Below are 24,559 nucleotides of genomic sequence, written 5' to 3'. Positions count from 1 at the left end.
ACAGGACTTACCATAGCACTGGGAAGTACAGAGTAATGCACTTTTCCTTGGATCGAACTCTGTGAAGACAGGAAACAGACCTTGTCTTGGTCCTCAGTCCCCCACAGTTTATCATATTTCTGCCTTTAAAACCACTCTAAGGGCTTGAGAGATGGCTCAGTGGTTAAGAACACTGGCTGTTATTCCATAGGTCCTGAGTTCAATTCCCAGCAACCACATGGTGGCTCATGACCATCTGTAATGGAATCCCATGTCCTCTTCTGGTGTCTGAAGAGAGCAACAGTGTACTCACATACATTAAATAAATAAATCTTAAAAATAAACCATTCTAAGAGTTGCTGTCTTAGTTGAGCTGATCTGGAAAACACATCTGCATTCACTGCATCCTCCATTATAGACATTCTCTTCTGTATTTTTATATAGTTTACCTCCAGATGAAGTCAGAGAAAAAAAGTAGCTTTTATAGTGGCTTAGATCTTTTCAGAACATTTAAAAGAATCTTTTCATAGAACTTCTATTTAAAAAGGAAGAGTGTATGGGTCACTTAACCTCAGATAAATACAAAGTTTTATGTTTTTCCTTGCTCCTGAAGCAGCTTTGAAACATTGGTTCTTTCTTTTATGTGCAGCCTTAGTCCCAACATCAGGGTTAAAGTCTCACCAAGTTATACAACTGTACTCTGTTCACTGACAACGGCTTCTGTTTTCTTAGGACAGGCTTTGTGCAGATGCCACAAGTTATACCATAAGACCCCTGGAACAAGCACAATCGTAACCCTACAGAGAGGGCTGAAGCTAGCTCGGAGATGAGGTAACATATTAAATACTTGGTGTATGATTAAGTGTACACATCGTATATTCCTGCTTCAGCAATTTTCGAGTGTAGAATTTCTTTTAGTCAGACCTGGAATTAGGTCTCTCACTCATGTGGTTTCAATTAAGTTCTGTTAAAAATAGCTTGTAATATAATCATTTTCATTTTTAGCACTTCAACGACTTTACTACTTTTGATCCATACAAAGGACAGATCTGGGGACAAAGAAAGAAAGAAAGAATCCTGATAAGAGCTCATAATGAGCAGAAAAATCTATTTTGGTGCGTGGTCTTTTAATAACATCTAACTGGTTCATATTTTAAAGTACAAATTTAAGAAGAATATGGGGGGATGCTTCCTTTCTTAACTGACTAAAGGAAATGACAAGACCATTAGGAGAATTTCCACACGGTTTATCACAAACAATAAGAGAATTTTTAATTTTATATAATTTCAGGCAGACATTCTGCTTGTATGGACTTCATATTCACATTCACATCTTCAAAGCAGTGAACATCCAGCCGCTGTTAAGTTCTGCCATTCGTCTTCATTATAATATCTAGAGAAAAATATACATATTATTCTGTAGAGAAGCAAGTGCCCAATAATTACTAATAACCAATTCTCAATGGTGAGAGTTCTCCCTGCCTGCACCACAGCCAGCGGCTTCCTAAAACCGATGGGGAGTTCTTTCTAGAGACATCAAGAGTCCTACTTGGTAACATTCTAGAAGAAAGCCTGATAAAGGCTGATAATAGAGCCTTGGCGGGGTTTTAGAGCTCCTCCTTGTTGCCTAGAGGAATTCTGTCCCTGTTCTTTCTGTCCTTGTTCCCCTTAGTCACTGCCCAGGCAGCACCTCACAGTCTCATCTACCACTCCTTTTCATTCCCCCAGTCCTTGCTGCAGTAACATCCGCTTCCTTCCCAAATACAACATTGTTGCAGCTTTCCCCTCAGAGCTTACACCAGGAGAGCAATGGAGACTAAGCCTAAGGGCGTTCCCACTGCCACATTTTCATTTCCCTTCTTGCACCTCAGAAAAACCTGCTATCATCGTCATGCTTCATGCCCATTGGAATCATTGAGTAAGATTCACATGATCTTACCAAATATCACATGACCAGGAAAGTGATTATAAACCAGAGAGCCATTATCTTTGCTACTCAAAGTGGGGCCCCATCCAGAGAACACAGTAACAGCAGCAGCATCTAACTGTAGTCTTACTATTAGAATTGAGGGTCCTTTGGTACCATTCTAAAGGGACTGGGAAAGCCACCTTCATTGTGTTCTAACGCTCTGTGTGTTAGATGTTGTCACTCAGCACCCCTCACCAGCCTCTGGGTAATCCCCAGCCTCACCTTCGTGTTTCCTTCATATGCTCAGACTCAGAGCTTTGACCTTATTGTCCCAGTTATAAACCACCCCGCCTCGCTTTGGGAACTTGAAATTACTAGAGGGCTGGGCATCATCTCCCAGTCATCTTTTCTTACCACCACGTACAAACAACTGGTGAGTTACTGAGTGCTATCAACTCTCTTTAGACTGGTTCTTAGAATTCCTGAGTCAGACTTCTGAGGCACTAACTTGAGAATTAGTATTCATAAATACTCAGTGGTCTGCGTAACACACTTGGAGGTAGACTAGCACAGGTCTCTGTCTTCCCAACTCTGTCCATATGGACTTTGACAAAACTCACCCAGCCTTTCTACTTTCTCCTCACTTCTTCCAAATATAAACCTTCTTGACAAAATGATCAACTAAAAAGTAACTTTGATCAAAATAAGAGAGAGAGCATGCCCTCGGAGATGCTCCACAATCTACCTCCCAATCCAAGCCAACTCTTAAGTTTTTCAAAAGTCACCTCTGAAAGGGTGGCAGCCATAACTCACTTCAATTCTCTGGAAGGACATTAGATGCTTATGCTTACATTTATACTGAAACTTCTCTGTAGAAGGCCCATACTAAATTCTCCATGGGCCATAGATTAACTACCAAAGGAGACCCACCCTTCCTTGTGTACTCTAATAGGATCCCATAAATATTTCTATTAAGGCACATAGGCCTTTATCAGAGTTGTTTTAGCTATCTAATATCTTCTGTCAGATTATTAACTGACCAAAGGAGGTAACTGTATCAACTCCACAAAGTAACCACCTGGAACATAACATTATGACTCCAAGAGTATTTCCCAATGAGTCGGCCAACTGCAGAACTCCATCATTTTATGAATGTCAACCAAACAACAGGCTTGAGAATTCTTTTTGATGTCAAAACATGTTTATTTCTTCTCCTCTAAAGCACTGACTGGCCATACTTTGCCTCTGTAACTATACTAGGTAAATATGTCTGTGACATATTTGATATATCACTGACTTGATATACCTACCTGATAAATTATTCTTCATATGAGATAACATAATCAAATGTATCATCAGATACAGCAACTACATACATATTTTAGACTTTTTGCAATTTAAGGGAAACCAAGTTAAAGTTTTCAAAAGAGATATGTCAGTTACACTTGAGGACCTAATCAAACATCTAAAAGCAAATTCTTACTGCACACTAGATGGTTTCTTTTTGTAGAGCTGGGAATTGAGCCGAGGGTCTCCATATACCAACGAAGTGTTCCACACTGAGATACAGTCTCAGGCTTAATAATTAAGTGGTTATTCTCTATTCCAGATACTTTACATAGTTTACCTGTAAGCTTTACAATTCTTTTAGGTAACAACTACTATTTAACCAATTTTACAGATAGCATACTAAAATCTATAGACTTTTAAGGAATTTGTTCACGTGTTAGAATTATCCAAAGACTTCTGTTACCATCTGTTACATAATTATTTCCACCTCATTTGTTGTGTGTCTGTGTCCATTTCTACCCACTATCATTATCCAAAATCGCAAGCTTCTTATCAAGAGAGAAAGAGAAGGGGTATATATCTGTGATTATATGGTTGGTTATATGATTAAAGGATAAAAGTATCCTCTTAGCTGGGCATGGTGGCACATGCTTTTAATCCCAGTGCTTGGGAGGCAGAGGCAGGAAGATCTCTGTGAGTTCAAGGTCAGCCTGGTCTATAGACTGAGTTCCAGGCCAGCCAGGGCTGGGTTACACAGAGAAACATTGTCTCAAAAAACAAGACAAAACAAAACAAACAAACAGGTTTGTTTAATGCAGATAGTTCTGATTTGTCCAGTAATTATCTGAGTAAACAAGGACAAAACCACTTATCAATCTGGTGAAAAAGTTTGTCATCTGTAGAGGGAGGAAAATAGAAAAGAACGATGCGTTCACATTTTAGTGTTAATCACCTGGAAAGTTTAACGTCAGTCAGATTCCCCTGCCTTATCTCTGGCACCTATAACTTACCAGGTTTTCTGATGTCCTGGTGGTCAGAAGACCACCATGGAGAAGTGTTGATCTAGACATTTTCTAAGGCCTCATCTACCTAGTAGACACCATTTTTCAGAGTCTATGTCTTCCCTGTCACATCATTTTTTCGGTTGGTGTTTCCTTGAATCAAGTTTTTTTCTTTAATCAACATAGTGCTAATGAACATAGTCCCTTTTCAGTCATACATACAGGGTCCTAGATCATCAAAATGAACGTTACCCTCAGACCCTGATTAGGTTACTGCCAAACTCAAGAAAACTTTAAAGGCCAATGCTAAGAATAGGCTGTTGAATATTTTAAATAACATGATCACAAGTTAGCTTGGTGCTTTGCTATTTTTACTAAGTGAAAGGCAGACACAAGTAGCAAGATGTCGAAGGGCAATCACTTAGGTGAGGAGACTGCCCTTAGAGATAAGCCAGGAGATGGCGGCGGCAGCTCAGCATCCACGAGGGACCGGCTCTAAATAAACTGCCCATTGTGAACAACTAAAATCTCCTATGCACAGTTTAATTTGGATCTGTTACTTAAGCCCCAAATTTTGACAGTAGCTGATGTCATAAACTAGTATGACAGACCTAAAAAGGATCAATAGTTTTCCTATCTTTATTAGTGAAGTTTTTATTGGTATAATATAAACAACAAACCACATATGTTCAGTTTAAGAATTTTTCATAAATGTAACATGCTAACATAACCAGCACTATAAAATTATCTGTAGCAACTTCTTTAGTTAAAACCATCATTCAGAGCCTGCCCCACATGTGGCCCATACACATACAGCCACCAAACTAGGTATGATGGATGAAGCAAAGAAGTGCAGGCTGACAGGAACCAGATGTAGATCTCTCCTGAGAGATACAGCCAGAATACAGCAAATACATAGGCGAATGCCAGCAGCAAATCACTGAACTGAGAACGGGACCCCCATTGAAGGAATCAGAGAAAGGACTGGAAGAGCTGAAGGGGCTCGAGACCCCATATGAACAACAATGCCAACCAACCAGAGCTTCCTGGGACTAAGCCACTACCCAAAGACTATACATGGACTGACCCTGGACTCTGACCTCATAGGTAGCAATGAATAGCCTAGTAAGGGCACCAGTGGAAGGGGAAGCCCTTGGTCCTGCCAAGACTGAACCCCCAGTGAACATGATTGTTGTGGGGAGGGCGGTAATGGGAGGAGGATGGGGAGGGGAACACCCATATAGAAGGGGAGGGGGAAGGGTTAGGGGGATGTTTGCCTGGAAACCAGGAAAGGTAATAACAATTGAAATGTAAATAAGAAATACCCAATTTAATAAAGATGGAGAAAAAAAAACATCATTCTAATGAAGGTGTCCATTCCCAGTTCCTTCAGAGTTCAGTTTACCTGGTTTTTGCCACACACATGTAAGTAAATAATAGCAAACATGCTCCTTAAGAATGTCTAATGTCTGATGTGAAGTTTATTAACATGGTCCAGCATAACAGTTTTATTAACTATATTAACTATATGTTGTCTGATATTAACTATATGTTGTCTGGCAAATCAGACAACATATAGTTAATATAGTTATTACTGTGTGGCATTTGAATGAATATGCTACAGTTGATTTACCTATTTTTAATTGATGTTCATCTGGCTAGATTGTGGTTTGAAATTATTATGACTAATAAATATTCTAGTATATCTTTTTTAGACAAGTCATGTTGCCCTAGCTGGCCAGAAATTTGCTACATAGAAGAAAGATCTATATTGCCTCAAACTCACAGAGATCCACCCACCTGTCTCTAACTCCGAGTGCTGGAGTTAAGTATGTGTACCCCTACACCTAGCTCTGGTCTATATGTTTGGGGGTGCAAATTTAAATCAAGCTTTATTAAATACTGACCAAGAGATGGACTTTGGTCAGGAATTTCCCAGCTAGAATGACTTCTAGTCTATATCTTTTGATGAGCATACACAGACATCATTGTTGAGCATACTCCTAGAAGTGGAACTATTGGCTTGCTAGGAATTTTCTATCTCAGGGATCCTAGGAGTCCTGTACTGTAAGATAAGCCCGCAGCATAGCACATTTGTTATAACCAGAAAAGGCATATTCCTACTCCTTCATGGGCCATTATGGATTTTGTTGTCAATGTGTATCTTATTGTGTGCTATTCTAGCCCATTTACCAAATGACCTAAAAAATTACATAATTTAACAAGAGGCCCAGAACAAGACTCTATAACAGATACAAGCTATGCTGCAAGATGCTCTAACACTTGCACTACATGGTCCAGGAGATCAGGGTCCCAGACAAATAGAGATGCCTCCTGGATCTCAGAATGGCCTCTAGGATTAAAAACTTAAGTTCAACTATCATTGGTGGATAATTTCTTAAACACCAAAGAACAGCATTTAGCCTGTGAATGGGCCACAACACTGGGCCACTATGTTACTGAGCACTACTGTATTTTATAAGACTTAGCAAGCCACAGAGTGAAGATCAGGTCTTCATTGCCAAATGAAACTGATATATATAGGATTGCACTCAAGCATGCACAGAAGGCACAAGTAGGTCACATAAAGAGCTGATACAAGTGCCACAGCCCCTCCTTTAACTTCTTATGTTCTCACATCTAGACAACATTTAAGAGGTCATGGGAAGTGCTCTATAGGTGGCTGGCCAGGAACCAAGGTCAGATCTGGTACATACTGATCAGCCCCTCTGACGTGTCTCAGAAAAAACCTGCAGAATCTTCTTGCCCAGGGGCAGGACTTTAGTAGTGTACCTGGTTGTTGATTTGCTGGAAGGAGGAAAGATCAGATGTTGAATGTATACCAATTCAGTGGTCCTAACCAAGGTTTGGATGGATGGTTGAGACTTAAAAGAAAAAGAAAAATAGAAGAAAAGGACATTTGAGAAGAGGCATTGTAGAAAGGTCTCTAAGTGGACAAAAATCATGAATATATTTAGTTGGATGACATACAAATATACACCAAATGGTGACCCCAGCAGAGAAGGATTCTTAATCAAATGAATAGGATAATCAATGCTTGTGGATACCAATCAGTCTCTTTTTCCCCTAGCAACCTCCGTCAGAACAAGGTTGGAGAGAGAGGAAAGAATCTGACTGATATCCTCTCTGTCCTTGTATATAAATGAACGAGGAAGCAGGGAGCACAGGCTCACCAACACTGACCTAGCTGGCTCTATGACAGCATTACTTCTGAAGTGCTCAGTCAGCAACACTGAACAACTTATCACGCAAAAGGCAGTGTTTCGTCCTTATGAGGTAAACACTTCAGATATAGACATGCCTTTTTTCCATACAGCACCTCTGCCAAAGCTGCTGCCTGTGAATTCATGGACTACTTTACAGAGTGAGAGTGGTATTGTGCTGTTATGGTTCAGATATAAAGCATCCCCTGTGGGACTATCACTGGGCTGGTGGTACTGTTCTGGAAAGCGGGAGAACCTATAGGAAATGGAGTTTTCATGTAGGAACTGGGTCATTAGGGGCAAGCTTTGAGGTTTTATAGCTCAGACTGACATCCTGCCCACTTTCTGCTCCCTGACATCAGATATGATGTTACCAGCTGTCTCATGCTCTTCCACCATGCTTTCCCCACCATTATCCACTGTACTTCTTCTTAAACCATGAGCCAAAATAAACTCCTCCCCCTTTAAATTGCTTCTTGTCAGGTATTTGGTCATAATACAGAAAGTAATTCATAATACAGAAAGAAATTAATTCATATAGGAAAGTTGGTACCAAGAGTGAGATCACTGCTCTGATAAACGAAACTATGCAGTTCTTAGGCATTCGGGACTGTTTAGTGGGGGGAATGTAGAGGAATCTGGAGCTGTGGGTTAAAGAAGTCCTAGAATTTGTAAGTAGACATTAATTGGCCATTCTAGTGGGAGTTTGGAGAATTCCAAAGAGTGTGGAAAGAAATGCAGACAGTGACAATCAAGCTCATAAAGATTCAGAAGGGAACTGGTGCTGTTTGGAACTAGGTTACAGGTCATTTGTGTGTGTGTGTGTGTGTGTGTGTGTGTGTGTGTGTGTGTGTGTGTGTGTGTGTGTATGTTGCCTATGTCCTGAGAACTTGAGCAAAGTTGAAATAAAAAGTAATAGACTCATTTGTTCAGTAAAAGAACTATCAGGGCACAGTAGCTTTGAGCATTCATGCTGTGGTAGTTTTAATATGCTTGACCCAGGGAGTGGGACTGTTAAGAGGTGTGGCCTTTGGAGTAGGTGTGGCCTAGTAGAGGAAGTATGTCACTGTGTGGGTGGGCTTTGAGACCTTCCTCCTAGCTGCCTGGAAGACAGTGCCTGGTTGCCTTTGAATCAAGATGCAGAACTCTCAGCTCCTTCTCCAGCACCATGTTCACCTGCCTGCTGCCATGCTTCCTGCTATGATGATAAAGAACTAAACTTCTGAAACTGCAAGCCAGCCCCAGGTAAACATTTGCCTTTATAATAGTTACCTTGGTCATGGTGTCATTTCATAGCAATGGAAATCCTAACTAAGATGCATGGTTACTGCTCATCATTTGTGGCTAAGAATTTATACCACTGGCATCTCTTATTCTCAAACCTTTGAGTTTTGACTTAGCTATGCTACTGGCATCTGGTTTTCCAGCCGTTGGATGGCAGGCCATTGAACTCTGAGCTTCCATAATCATTGATCAATTCCTGTATTAAGTCTCCTTTGACATAAAATATCCTCGCTCTATATTTGTCTATGTTTCTATCTATCTATGAATCAATCTATCTATCTATCTATCTGTATGTATGTATGTATGTATGTATTTACATATTTGAGCACAAGAGACACCAGGAAAGGTTCTTCATCTCTCTCCGAGAAGTACAAAACTCTGTGTGTTTGAGGGTATGCATAGAGGAACAGATACTTATTAATACCTGTTCTGATATTCCGGGCAACCCCCAGGAATATAATTATTAAGTATAGCATGAATAGTATTGACTTAGGAAATCAGACAATTATTTAAAAAGAGAATTCTCCATGACTTTGAAGCATGCTCAAAGCAGACATTGTGGAAGAAATGAGGACAAAAGTCAAGAGTGAACAGTGGACATAGAGGAAAACCATTACATTTTAGTTGTTTCACTGGGTAACCACTCATGAGATGTTCCTCAGCTCCACTAAAGAATTAGAAAAAATGCTTAGTTTGATGTTAGATACCTTGAATGACTTAATTCTCCACAACCACTTGGTAATGTCTACCATTTAAAACCTCCTACTTTTCAAATGTATAAAAATGGAATAACATAACCAATTCTATCTACTATAATCACAGTGAGGAACTGAGATGCTAAGATTCTTAACACAGTGCCTTACACAGAAGCACTCAACCAGTACCAGGTAAATAAGAGGCTCAGCTAGCACCTGACTAATACAGATGTAGACATTCACAGTCAACCACCAGACTGAGCACAGGGTCCCCAATGGGGGAGTTAGGGGAAGGATTGAAGGAGCTGAAGGGGATTGCAAGCCCATAGGAAGAACAACAATATCAATTAATCAGACCACCAAGAGCTCCCAGGGACTAAACCACCAACCAATGAGTACACATGGAGGGACCCATGCATATGTAGCAGAGAATTGACTTATCTGGCATCAATGGGAAGGGAGGCCCTTGGTCCTATGGAGGCTTGATGCCCCATCATAGAGGGATGCTAGAGGGGTGAGGCAGGAGTAGGTGGGTGGGTGGAGGAGCACCCTCATAGAGGCAAAGGGGAGGGGGGATGGGATGGAGGGTTTGTGGAAGAGAGATAAGGAAGGGGAACAACATTTGAAATGTACATAAATAAAATAATCAATAAAAAAAAGAAAGAAAAGAGAAAACAAAAACCAACCAAAAAACTTTATGTTTTAAAAGAATACAACAAAAATAAATTTAAACAGTAGAAAATTTGAAATTATTGAAGAAGCATCCTAGATAAATACATTTAAGTCAATATCATAAACAAAGTTTTCAAAAGATAAAGTATGCATCTTCAAAAAGTTATTTTACTCAGGTTATGAAATCTGTCCAGGCTTTTGTAATTTTATCTTTTCTGTTTTATATAAAAACTTAAGAATACAGGTTATAAAAGAGGTTTCCTGTGTACACAAAGCATTTATCATAGAAACACTTTATATAATGAGAACACTATGCTAAGCTCGTACCTAGAGGAACGTCTGTAGGGACAGAGCATCTGTTTTTCACAGCCGCATCTTTCCTTCTCATCTGTCTAGTTCCTGGTGATGCCCTAATAATACAACAGATCTCTGATGTGTTTGGAGAAAACTGAAAAGGAAAGAGAAGTAGTTATCGCTTAATTCCTCCATTATTACATTTAATGCTAATTAAAGCGCAAATAGTCTCAGTATTCTTGGTTAGGACGACAGAATCACATCAGAAAACAATAAGTAATACCCAGATAAACAAGGATATGCACCATGTCTAAGGAACGGTTTAGTACTGATGCTAGTGTTGAAAAATAGAAAGGGATGATGAATTATCTTAGTTATTTTCCTATTGTGATAAAACACAATGGCCAAAGCAAGTTATAAGAGAAAGACGTTAGTTTGGCTTATGGTTCCAGAGGGTTAGAGGCCATGTGGTGGCCGTGAAGCCACAGCATCAGGAATAGCTGAGGGCACACATCTCAAACCGTGAGCAGGAGGCAGAGAGAGCAATGTGCTTAGTACCTGGTTTTGGAAACCACACAGCCTGTCCCCAGCTACACATCGCCAACAAAACTGCACCCTCCTAATCCTTCCCAACAGGAGGGGCCGGGATTTAAACACATGAGCCTGTGGGGGCTGGTTCCCTTCAAATCACCAGAGAATGGATCAAGCAACAAGAAAACAGTACTTATAGAGAGGCTAAAGTGAATCATAATTTGAAGCACTTTGGAGGGGGTAAATGATTTATTGTCTAAATGATGGGAACAAAGTTGTCGATTTACCTCCTATTTTAGCCACACACATTCTCTTTTCTATGGATGCTATTTTATACCCGCATCTGCTTTCTGACTTCTTTCAACAGTTTCCTCCCATCTCAAGCACAGGACAGAGAATTGTCCTAAGGGCCTATCAGATCATTTCCTTCTTGGAAGACTTCTGACCATTCAAGGTAGAGGTTCTGTGCTGTAAGCAGCTGAACGAAGTGAGCCCACATCTCCATTGACATAAATACAGATGAGACCAAAAGCCTCACCTCCTCTTTAAGAAACAGAGTCCCTGAAGGAACGAGCTGTCCGTGTTCCACTCTGCTCAGCATCTGTCTCTAAGGCGAACACAGAAAAGGACTGTATTTGAACCTCTAATTAATCAATCAATCAGTCAATTGATGCTGACAGACCAGTCAGTTCACTATTCTTTGCTGGGACCGAAAGCTGCTCTACAGATGAAACCTTTCCTAGGTCACGAAGCCTTCCCAAGTGCTGCCGTCAGATAAAAGCAGGGTGTTTTTATGTTTGTTTGTTTGTTTCTTTCTTTCTTTCTTTTTTGAGGGAAATAATATGGAAGTGCTCCCAAAATATTTTTGAAAGAATCAGTGGCTATAAAAAACAAGAGAAAATGTTAATCAATAAAAAAACCCCACCCGAAATGTTAAAAATGTATATTAACAAAGAATAAATTAGGGAATAATCAGAGCTGTAACAAAATATTTGAACTAAAAAAGAATTCTGTAAGATAAAAGTAACTGGCTCAATATACACCTAAAGTTTCCCACCCTACTTTTAAAATAAAAAGAAAGCATCACACTCCAACATGTCCTCAAAAGGCTTCCTTTTCTGAAGCAGGGCTTCCCTATATAGGCCAACCTAGTCTTGAGATCCTTTACTTCTTCCCTCCAAATGCTGGGATTAAGAAAGTTTTTCACTTACAAATTACAGAGTGGAAAAACAAATTATCTGGAAAGGAATGCAATTTGGGATGATCTCAATGTTTCTCTGTCCAATACCAAATACCGTGAAATAATTGTAATGGAGAATGGCATTTCATGAGCTCAGCAAGTTTTGGTTGTTCTGTGACCAAAGCAGTGGGAAGGAAACCCAGGCTTAGACAATTACAGTTTCATCTCCATGGCAATGGCAGATAGACCAGGACAGGCATGTAACTCAGCAAAGCTATCAGGAGTCCTTAAGCAATCCGGACATACATATACACAGAAGAATAAGCCCTTTTCCTTCTACTTGGGCTAAACCATAGAAGATGGGGAAAGTCTGTTTCTAATAGAAGTGATGAAGGTCAAGAAAGATAAGCTAAATTAAACTAAATAAAGATAAGAGGCTAAAAACAAGTGTGAGGACCGGAATTTCGATCCCACTCACCCATGTAAATGTCAGGCAAGTATGGCAGCCTCATGCCATCCAGGTTCCAAGGAGGCAGAAACAGAATCCCCTGAACAAGCTGGCTAGCCAGACCCCAAACTGGGAGTTCTGGGTTCAGAGAGAGATTATGCCTCAATATACAAGGTGGGAAACAACTGGAGAAGGTACTTGATGTCAACCTCAGAATTACACACACACATTCACACACTCACTCACACACTCACACACACACACACACTCACATTCACACACTCACCCACACACTCACCCACACACTCACCCACACTCACTCTCACACACACACTCTCACACACACACTCTCACTCTCACACACACACTCACTCACACTCACACACACACACTCTCTCACACTCGAGAGCATGCCATGAGAATACAGATGCCCACATCACAGATACATATCCAAATAAAAATCTGAATAATAAATAAGTAAAGCAATCATAGAAACATCTAGAAGTTTCAACAAGAATTTCTAACAAGTGCTATTCACTTTCTGAATACAGTCATTTCCTACGCATTTGTGAGTCAATAAGTCATACTACCATGACCCATTGCAGATTATATGTGTGTGTGTGTGTGTGTGTGTGTGTGTGTGTGTGTGTGTACAAAGAAACTTGTGAAAAACAATAAAACATCCACTGAGCTCTGGAAGTACAATGTTTTTGCCTTGCTTGGGCATAATGGCACATGCCTATAATCCAAACATTGGGGAATTTATAATAGTTTGAGATTAAAACTGTGAAACTTAGTCTAGCCTGAACTACATAGTAAGTTCTAGTTGCAAAAAATGAAAGAAAACAAAACATTTATAATCTGAAATTATTATACATAACTTTGTATATAATACAATTCTGACATATTTCAATTAGATAGTGGCATTGTAAAACTGAGTGCCTCCATGTAAAAGAGAAGTTAGATGCTCAGAAAACAAGCAAGTCAAAGTAGATTTTTATACCTAACTATGAGATCTGCAACTGTTTAAAGAGGCAGCAGCTTCCTGGCATTCAATTTGGTCATCACTTTTTGTATGACACCGAAGATATAGGTTATAAAAGAAAAATGAGCTTAACCCACGAAAATTTCAAGTGTCGTACTCCAAAAGATTCCATGTGCAGAGTAAAAAGGCAGTTCAGGTAAGTGGAGGAAGAATGTGCACGTCACATCCTAAGATTCTTCTCAGCACACATAAAGGATGTTAGTCTCAAGGCACAGCATAATAACTATTTTTTCAGCAACTGAAAAAATTGAAAATGTTACCTCATTTAAAGAACTCTCTTGCCAACTTGATACAGGAACAATTTCACTTGAGTTAACATAATTGCTGACATTTGGAAATAGTTCTTCAAAAGATACATTTTGCACTGGAGACAAATCAATCTATACAATAATATAATTCCTTTTAAAGTTTCGAAAACAATTAGCTTTAGGTAATTAAATTAACATTGAAAGTACTCTTCTTCTGAAGCATTTTGTTGTATATTTGATGCACAAATAATTTCATTTGAATAAACATGATTACATTTAGAAATAATTCTTCAAATCATATTTAACTGTGGATAAATCAGTGTTTCAATTATTTTCTCACTAAAACCAAACAGAATACAAAGTCACAAATACTGGCAGGATGTACAGGGACTGGAAACTAGCACACTGCTTAAGGTTGCTAAATGTTGCCAGCCCTATGGAAAAGACTTTCTAGAAAACTTAAAAGTGCCCCTACCATATGATCTAGAAATTCTACTCTTGGGTATATTTTCAGAGGCAATGAAAATAGGGAACTTATACACATGCATGATTTTACCTCCAGTGTTCGTAACAACCAAAGTACACATAACCAAAATGTCCACTGACTGACCGACACATAAATAAAATGTGATCTTATAACAGAGATGTTTTTATCTCTAAACTAATTAATTTAAGTAATTTCATGTGTGTGTGTGTGTGTGTGTGTGTGTGTGTGTGTGTGTGTGTGCTGGTGTACACATACCTCTGCACTTATGTAAAAATCAGAGAACATCTTTCAGGAGTTGGTTTTTACCTTTCACAGTGTTAGTTCTGTGGATAAAACTCAGGTTATAGGAAGTGCCCTTACTCACTGAGCCACCTCCCATATCTGTTTTTTAAAACTAGTTTATTTTATGTGTATGGGTGCTAGTATGTTCATACACCATGTGTATGTAGTACCTGTTTAGGCCAGAACAGTTAGTATTCTTAGCTACTGAACCATGTCTTTAGTCCTTAGAAGGAATCTCTGACACATGCTGTCACATATGTAAACTTGAAGGTATAATATTTGTGAATACATTAGTCATAAAAGGAGGAATACTGCTGAGCATGGTGGAACACACCCATACTCCCAGCTACTAGAGGAGGTAAAGGCAGGAGGGTCATCTGACCCCCAGATAAGTCAGATCCTTCCTTAAAACCCAAACAGAGGAGTAAGAAATGCTCAGTTCTAACTATAGGAGGCACTTACTGTAGTTCACGTCATATTCAGAAAGTAGAGCGGTGACAGTCGTGGCCTGGGGATGGTTCTATAGGGAGCTACTATTTAATAGCTATGAAATTTTTAAAAAGATAAAAAGAATTCTAGAGCTAGACAGAGATGATGGCTTTATAGGAATGTTCAATGCATAGCTAAGCATGGTTAAAATTCTAAATTTTATGTTACATATATAGAAACACCGGTCGGTCATGGTACTATATGACTTTGATCCCAACCTTTCTAAAACAGAGTTGGACTGATCTCCATGCATTCAAGGGCAGCCTGGTTAACACAGAGAGTTCTAGGCCAGTCAGGGCTGGAGGGGGAGAAAAATTTGTGACTTGGCCAAGTTTGGGACTAGCGCGATGGCTCGGCCATTAAGAATGTGTGCTGCTCCTGCAAAGGACCTGAGTTTAGTTCCCAGCAACCTCGTCACGGAGTTCACAGCCATCTGTGACTCCATCTGCAGGGGACCTGACACCCTCTATGGCTTCTGTGAACACGCATACCTAGGTGCACACACCCACACCCAGACACATACATGTAATTAAAAATAAAATCTTTAAACAAAACTGCCAAACAAACCACATATAGAGTATTTCCAATGAAAGTGTTTCTGCAGCAGAAAAGCACAGGAATTACGCTTTACAGGCAAACCCACAGTAGAGCATACACAGATGAAAAAGGAAAAAGGGTGTCAGAAAACAGGCCCATAAGAGCCAAGGGTTGTACTCACCACAAACTCAGCTATGTCTGAGGATGGCGTACTTGTTAGCAGGACTTTGCTTTGATTATCAGGAAGAATACAACTTTTTTTCTATAAACATATACATAATAGGATATTATCAGAAAGAAAATATTTTTAAAATAGTAATTCAAAGGTAGTACACTCGACCTTATGTAACATAACCCTTATTCTGTGAATTAAATTTTAAACCACCTGATGGGAAACTGAAGAATTTTCTGAACTGAACTAGGTCAAACAACCCTGAATAGAATCGTATATGATGACTGAACTATCAAGCAAAGAGTATACGTGGGCTGTATCTCAGTTCCCTGCACATATTATGGCAGATGTGCAGCATGGTCTTCAACGCAGGTCCCCCGCCGACTAGAGCAAGGGCTGTCCCTGACTCTGTTGCCTGCCCATGAATCCCGTTCTCCTAACTGGGTCACCTTACCTGGCCTCTGTGAGAGGATGTGCCTAGAACTGCAGTGAGTTCATGTGCCAGAGTGGGTTGGTACCCCTGGGAGGGCTCCCCCTTCTCAGAGGAGAAGGTGAGGAGGGTATGGGGAAGGACTGTGTAAGGAGAGTACTGGGAGGAGGGGAGGAAGCAATCGGGATATAAAGTAAATAAATAAATTAATGGAAAAAAGAATTGTATCTGATGTAACAACTCTATAAGAATGTTAGGTTAAAGTTACTATCAATTTAAGAAGAGAAGCCAGAGTAATAATTAAGGAACTGTGCTTTGATTATCTTTTTGTTTTTTTAACTATCTTAAAGTTATTTGCAGCATTTGTTTAGTTCCTGGACTACTGTACTTTTTAAAATATAGTGTCAGTCTTTTCATTTAAATACTGTAAATTGTCTCACTGCTGTCACAAAATGTCAGGCAAGAAGTAAGAGAGGAAAGGTTCATTGGGGCTCACTGTTCAAGGATACAAATCCATCCTCCATGGTGGAGAAGGCATGTTGGCAGGAGCTGGCCACATTGCATCCATTGGCAGAGAGCAAAGAGAGATGAGGGAGTGCTTGTGCTTAGCCTTTTAGCTTTTCTCTATGTGGCCCAGGACCCAGCACATGGAATGTTGTCAGTCATATTCAGGGTGGGCCTTTCCACCTCAATTAACCAAATCTATACCAATCACTCACAGTCATGACCATGTCTTCTAGATGATTCTAGGTCCTATCTAGTTGATGATCAATTTGATGGTCATACATGCCCAAGGAAGTTAAATCTGTAGGTGAAGATACTGCTAGGACCAGCACATTTTGAATTTTTAATACTGTTCCTAAACTATTACAGTTCATTTGTCTTTTTCATGGCAAAATAGTTTGCTATTTGTTATGTAAATGTATGTAGTTTTTAAGTTAAATGGTTATTAAGAAATTCTTATGGGGCTAGAGAAATGGCTCAGTGGGTAAGAGCACTGGCTGCTCTTCCAGAGGTCCTGAGTTCAATTCCCAGCAACCACATGGTGGCTCACATCCATCTGTAATGGAATCCGGCACCCTCTTCTGGTGTGTCTGAAGACAATGACACTGTACAACGTGCTTACATAAAGCAAATACATAAATCTTTTTTTAAAAAAGAAATACTTATGTAAATATTGTTGAAAAATCTTTTAAAATCAGAATTCTCCTAAGCAGCTTAAAAATTAAATCCCATGACATGCACAAGCCAACACAAGGCACATACAGAAAAATAAATAAAAATATAATGAAAAATCTGAAGCATTACTAAACAGTTATGATAACCCATGTTCAGTTTGATATGTATTAAATGTAAGTTTATAAATGTATTCGGTATTATTGTTATTCAAGTATTTTATCCTGATGTTTTCATGGAAAGACTCCATAGACAAAGTGGGAGTGGAGGGCAGGAGAGAAATGAGAGGGGAAATGGAGAGGTAAAGATGCAGGAGGAGAGGGGAGCTCAAAGAGACCAAGACTGACAGGAGGGAGAAGAGAAAGGAAAGACAGACAACAATAGAAAGATAAAGAGACAGCGCCACAGGAGGACAGCGACAGTGTGGAGCAGGGAGACTGGTAATAAGGCAGAGACAGGAATGAGAGACAGCTCGACACTGAAAGAGACAAAACACAGGCAACGAAGAAGAAAGAAACAGGTAGAAAAGCAAAGCAGAAGTGCGTAGAGGCAGAGCGACAGGTGGATAGCTTTGTTTCAGGCAACCAGCTGCCCTTCCAAAGCTTGGATTCCATAAGCGCACCATGCCTTTCTGGTCAGTCTCTCCCTTAAATAAGTGACTGTTATGTGACGTTAAGTCTGGATCTGGAACCCAAACTCTGAGATAAAACTGAAAATCACAGTTAAGTCTGTGTTAGTTTTGTTCCAGTTTTACTTTCCTCTCACCCTGGTTTTCTTCTGAAATGATCTATTTAAACTAATCTAGAATGGATTATTAAGAAAAGTTATAAAAAACTTAGGGGTACATTTGCTTGGTTCTGAATATATTTGTTCTAGCTTATTAGCTATATACTTTTAATTTCTTCATGTGAACAATGAGGACTAGTCGACCTTTAGAATTGGTGAGCAAGGATTACAAAGAGTGTATGCAGAGAGAACCAGCAGGTCCTGGAGAGGAGACACTCAGTGGGCTAGCTCTAGCACCATTCTGGCAGCCTGGGGGAGGAGGTCGCTATTCAGATTTCCTAGAACAAAGAACTGCGGGCACGCGGCAGGGGTGTGTTTAGGGATCGCTGAGCCGCAGTGTCTTTAGATCTGTGTCAGCTGTCAAGCTGCAGCCGTCAGCTCAACCTCCGGCTAAGCCCTGAGCACAGCAGCACAGTACAGGCTTGGGTGATGCAGTCTTTGCTTCAGAACTCCCCATTAGATCCAGGCAGCCACTGGCCAATCCCTCCCTCCCTTCTTTTCTCAGGTTTCATCTGCTCCAATCGGTCACTGGAACTCTTAATTGTATCTCAGAACCTGCTTTGCAGGGGTCCCGATGATACAACCATCAGCCCTCAGCTCACTTTACACAGCATTAGTTCGCATGCAGATAATTTGACTGCATCCTATTTTCTCTGTATTTGTTAAGAAATCTTGTACTTCTAGATCTTCCTAATCAGTGCATGTTATAGCCTTTCTAAGAATTCCGAGTGAATAAATACCAGAACTTACCAGCGCAGGCTCCAGGCTTTGAGGCAGCAGAGCATCCCTGACTGCACTGCTTTCAGGAGCTGAACTAAGAGGGGAGCACAGGACCTTGCTGTCCGGATGACCGGAGCTCAACTTTGTCTGAACAAGTGGACCTCCATCTTCAGATTCTTTTTCAGGCTGAAACACATTCCCAGTATGAAATATAATTCACAATGCTATAAAGCATTCTCGGGGGTCCTATTGCTTCTAGTTGCAAAAAATAAGATTTAAACTCGAGGACAAAGGATTTTCTAGGAAAAGAGAATGTAGGGGTATATATCTCCCGCACCATAAGACAAAACCCAAAGCCCGACATATGCTTAAAATAATGTGTCCCGTTTATTTAAATGAAAAATCTGGTAAAAGACAAAATAGGTTGAACTCAGTTCTATCACATTTGAGGGGATAACGCTCACATCGTGTTCTACAAGGTTGGAAATATGGCTTGATCAGCGGCAGAGCACTGGACCAGCAGCGGTTAGGAGGAGCTAGAAATCCAAATAATGTTTTGCAAAAACAAAATAAATTATGACATCTGTTCGCTAACACTTAAACTAATACTATGGAAAATATTAAATATATCTATTATTGTCTTTATTATTCAATAATCTGTATTTGAGAAACCACATCCTAAAAAAGAAAATTCTCTTAACATCAGGATATGCTAACTAACCCTAAACTGAATATTATAAATGGTCATTGTTTCCAGTTATGGATTTATCTCATGGTTTCATAATATATTTATAATACTATAGTGCTTAAATACAAGCATGGCAAACATAAGTCCGGAGGTAAAATTTGAATTTCACATAAAATCAGTGGTGGTCTAATTGTGAAGATTCTAAGTTGGGTGAGGGTGTGAGGATGGCAGAATGTGGGGAAGGAAGTAGGAGCTAAGAAGGTATAATCCCTCTCAACGAGTAAATGTGAGAATAGAGACAAGAGCGAAGCATGCAGCAGCCTCCCCAACTGACTTCTTCCCTCTGAAGGTTTTAGCTCGTGAAGACAGACATCTCCTTCAGCCTTGACATTATTCTAAACAGCTCCATCCACCAGGCAATGGATACACACAGCTGACCTCTCTGTCCCTTGACGTCTATGCTGCCTTTTCCCTCACGCCTCTATAGTTATGTCACCATCAAGCTTAGCTCTTGCTCCAATAGAAACTTCAGAATCACCAATTCACACAGCTGCCTATGCCTTGTTTGAGTGAAATAACATGCTCCCCTCATTAAAACCTGTAGTCCGAGAGGATCCTGTTGGTGTATCTTCACCATAGTCCTCCTTCAGTCTTCTTCATAGCTTATCTAACCAGTAGGTGATTATTCGACAGCACAACTAATTTCTTATCCCTGCTCCTCCTATCACAGATGCCTCTTCAACCTCAGGCAAGCCCTCATTCCCATAGCCTCTGTGCCACCAGTATAACTGGACACCAGTTGAATTGTGAAATCTGCCAAAACACAGGCTCAACAAAAGTCGTCTCACACAAACAACTCTACTACATATGTCTAACTTCTACACATAGCCATTTCACACATGCTCCAGTTTCCTCATATGTGTCTTCTTCCCTTTGCAAGTTTCAGCCGAAAAACTTTCACCATATACCCTATATGGTGCTACAAACCCAACCCGTAACAACAAACTATCAAGCAGGATGTCACCTAAGCTGCAAAAATGTCAAGGCTCAGTGCAAAATGTGAGGCCTTTGTTTAAAAACCATTAAGAGTTTAAAGATAGAGTAGAACGCTGAATGGCTGAATGTGGTATGTGCCCTTTCAAGTGCAAATTCAACCCTCTCATACTGCATTTATAAACCTACCACAATGGCTATGACCCTTCTGTTGAAGGGCCAGTATCCATGCTTAAATTCTACACTGATGCCTTCTCATCTTCTTATAGACTTCTCTCTTCAATATAATATGGACATTTAAAATTAACATAGTGCCTCTTACATAGTTTTATTGAGACACAATTCAACATGTGCTAAAGTTCATTTAACAATGAAATACTTTAAAGGTCTTTCTAGTCATGCAACTATTACCACAATCTAATTTTAGAACACTTTTGCTACTAAAGTTTCATATCAGTGATAAATTTCCATTCTACTACTAAGTAACCTTTTCTGTAATTCTGTCTTTATATATTTTCCACCCTGGGTATTTCTTGTAAATGGAATCCTAGACTGGTCTTCTAAATGGTCTTCTGTGACTTGCGTTTTTCATGTCGCGTACTGTGTTTAGTTTTAGCATGCATCAGTGCTTGTTTTTAGTTGCTGGATAATATGTTATTATATTATGCTATATTATATTTTGCTATATTTTATGACTCAATTATTAGGTGGGCATCGGAGTTATTTCTATTCTTTGGCAATTATAAATAATTGTAAGTGCTTATGTACCCGTTTTTGTGATAGATATTCTTATTTTTTCTTTGGATTATTTATTTTTCCTTAAAAGTTAAGATAGAATTGCTGGATCCACATTTACATTTTTTGAGGACTCAACAAACTGTTTTCCAAAGTATCCATGCCACTTTACATTTTCAGAAGGATCCAATTACTCCATACCCTCACCAATATTGGTTATGGTCTTTTTTACTGTGGTCATTTTACTGGGTGTGAATAAATATAAGTGGCTCTGATTGGCATTTACTCAATGCATAATTACAGTGAGCATCATTTCATGTGCTATTGGCCATTAGAGGATAATAGGGACATTTTAAACACCAGGATATCATAATAATAGACTTATATTCAGGAAGAGACGTCTCTGATAAGCATAGTTTTTGAAACAAGGCAGAACACACAGTAGCAGAGAAATGGCACTAATATAAGATAGAACACACTTCAATCTCCAAGTATTAGATCTGTATGTGAGAAGGGCCACAGCAGTAGAAGTTGCATTATGGAGTAGACATTCTAGTTGAAAGACAAGAACAGGTTCCAGGAGGAATGAGAAAGAAGTAAAGAGAATGGAGGAAGCATGTGGAAGACTTTCTTTCATTGCTTTAAGGCAATGGATTGAAGTTTGAGTGAAGTGAACTACATTGCCAGGCCATGGGATGCTCCAGATGCCTACTGGGTAAAATTCAGTGCTACGCTCCCATCTTCCTGTCCACCACTTTTAGTAGTCTTCAAAACTGATCTGATATATCCAGCTTTTTAGTAAAATGGCTTGAGTCCCAGCCTCTCCATTCAGTTGTTACGCTTCTTTTCTGCTATTTCCCATTAGGGATCTTCTCCCCCACCCCCAGTCTTGCACTTTGCCTCTGCTCCTTCCGCTGCAGCTTCTTGGTCTTCAACTTCTCTTTGAGCTTGGTAAGCCAGTGGCACTGGGCTCTGGTCTTCTTAGGCATTAGGTCCAGAGGCTTGTTCTTTCTTGCCCCTGTAGAAGTTCCCCAGGTTTCCTTTTGAGTCTGGTTAATGACACTGAGGACACTGGTGATGGATTTGCAGATTTGTATTTGGTAGCTTGGATACCTCACAGCCTGTTACCTTGGCAATGAGAAGCTGGGACAGTTCCACCTTCAGATCATCCAGTTGTTGTTTCAACGGCTCCTCCTTCTTGCCCCAAAGGTCCCAAGCCTGAATCTCGGCCATGGCTGAGTTTAATGTTGGGTTCTATACATAATTATGAGCTTCCCCACTTCCCCACAGCTATAACCTATCCCAATTTGGTTTGATACTCACTGGTCTAGTAAAATCATTCTTGCTGAAATCATCAGACTTTCATGATCTTAAATGCAATTCACAATTCTTTTTAAAATTAATACAATTTTTGAATAGTTTTGAATTCACATCAAAGTTGAACAGAAGAACTGACTTCTCACACAGTCCTGTCCACCCCTCCCACTGTTACCATCCTCTATTTGGCGCTGTGTTTGACATCATCAATGAGTCTACAGTCATACCAGTTAACTTTGTGGTTCACTTAATGCTGTATATGTGCTGTAGTTTTGCACAAAAGTTTAACACGAATCCATCATGTACTATCATAAAGAATAGCTTCTTTGCTCTAACAAACGTCCTCTATGCTTCACCTCCTCATCCCTTTCTTCTTCCAGTTCCTGCCAACCATTAGGTTTTTGTTCATTTTTAGATCTCCATAGTTTTGTCTTTTCTAGAATAGCACAGAGTTGGAATCACATAAACCATTTCAGATAGGTTTTTTCACATGGTTTGACAACCCCATCGCTTTATAAATTACTAGTGTGCTTATGTGTATGAGTACAGGTGCACCTTCACCGTGACATGCATGTGAAGGTCAGGGGACAGTGTTAGGAATGGCTTCTCTCCTTCTACCATAGGTTCCAGGGATCAGACTCATGTCATCAGGCTGTGCAACAAGAGCCCTGACCTGCTGTCTCATCTGCCCACTCACTGCTTGCTCGTGTTGAATAATAGCACACCATTTGGAGGCTCCACAGTCTGTGTTTATGCTCATCTACTAAAGAAGTGGTTTGGTCACTTGTAAGTTCTAGAGATTATGAATGGAGTTGCTATGCACATCCATGTGCAGTTCACAGTTTGTGTGGACGAAGATTTCCCTTCATTGGGTAAACACTAAAGACTCATTGCTGCGTCTCAGGTAAATGCATGCTCAGTTTTGCTAAAAGAAATGCACAAACTTGTCTTCCAGCATGGCGGTGTCATCTGCAGCCTCCCAGCAATGACCGAGTGTCCTGTTACTACACATCGCAGCAGAACTTGGCATTGTCAGTGTAGATGTGGAACATTCTACGGCGTTTTTTACTTACAATTTTCTATGAGCATGTGGTGGTGAGCAACTTCTAGCCATCTTCCTGCCGTCTGCAAACCTTTTAAATGAAGTATCTGCTCAGATCTTTTGTCTATTACTTCGTCTTCATATTTGAGCTTTAAAAGTTCTCTGTGTTTTGGATTATCATAATATATACTTTTTAGAAATATGAGGCTTGTCTTCTTTCTTTTTTCTTTTTTAAGATGACTATTTCATGTTAGTACACTGTGGCTGTGTTCAGACACACCAGAAGAAGGCATCAAATCCCACTGCAGATGGTTGTTGAGTCACCATGTGGTTGCTGGGAATTGAACACATGATCTCTAGAAGAGCAATCAGTGCTCTTAACTACTGAGCCATCTCTCCAGCCTGTCTCCTCTTTCTTAACTTTGGCATACACATGTGCACACACATTTTTGAGACAATGAGTTGATTTGGGTAGACTAGCTGACCAACAATGCCCCTCCCCCCAGCCCCCAGGGATGCTCCTGATTCTGCCTCCCAGTACTGGGATGACAGGAATATGCTACTGCACCCAGCTTTTGCATGTGTTCTAAGGATTAAAACGGAATCATTTCTCCAGCCCCTCCAATAACACTGTGATCAATCAGCTGCTCAGGGCAAGATTTAGAAGTCTTTCTCAAAGCTTGTCACTTGCCACTCCATCTTCTATGTCAATCTGTCAACTCTACAGGCAAAGTTATACTTCAATCCACACACATCTCGCCACCTCTCCTATAAAGCACATTCATCAAAGCCAACACAAAATCCCTCACCAAAAAATTGTTAGAATGTTTTATGATAGCTCTCCTTCCTAACGTGTTTGCTGTTTCCCAATTTATTCCCTAATCTTTACAAAAGAAAGAAAGGGG

General features: G+C 40.0%; 1 protein-coding gene across 1 annotated transcript in view; it reads right to left on the bottom strand.

The window, feature by feature from the left end:
• Window positions 1–1,340: 1,340 nt before the first annotated feature.
• The window catches only part of Meikin (meiotic kinetochore factor), a 47,456-nt gene continuing 24,237 nt past the window's right edge, over window positions 1,341–24,559 (bottom strand). The window contains 5 exon segments of the mRNA XM_032914107.1: window positions 1,341–1,372; window positions 10,382–10,502; window positions 13,813–13,932; window positions 15,777–15,857; window positions 18,910–19,065. Coding sequence (XP_032769998.1) covers window positions 1,341–1,372; window positions 10,382–10,502; window positions 13,813–13,932; window positions 15,777–15,857; window positions 18,910–19,065 — 510 coding nt within the window.

Source organism: Rattus rattus, chromosome 9, assembly GCF_011064425.1.
Source record: "Rattus rattus isolate New Zealand chromosome 9, Rrattus_CSIRO_v1, whole genome shotgun sequence".
NCBI classification, from domain to species: domain Eukaryota; kingdom Metazoa; phylum Chordata; class Mammalia; order Rodentia; family Muridae; genus Rattus; species Rattus rattus.
Note: the sequence above shows the minus strand (reverse complement) of the source record. Positions and strands in the feature narration are given on the sequence as shown.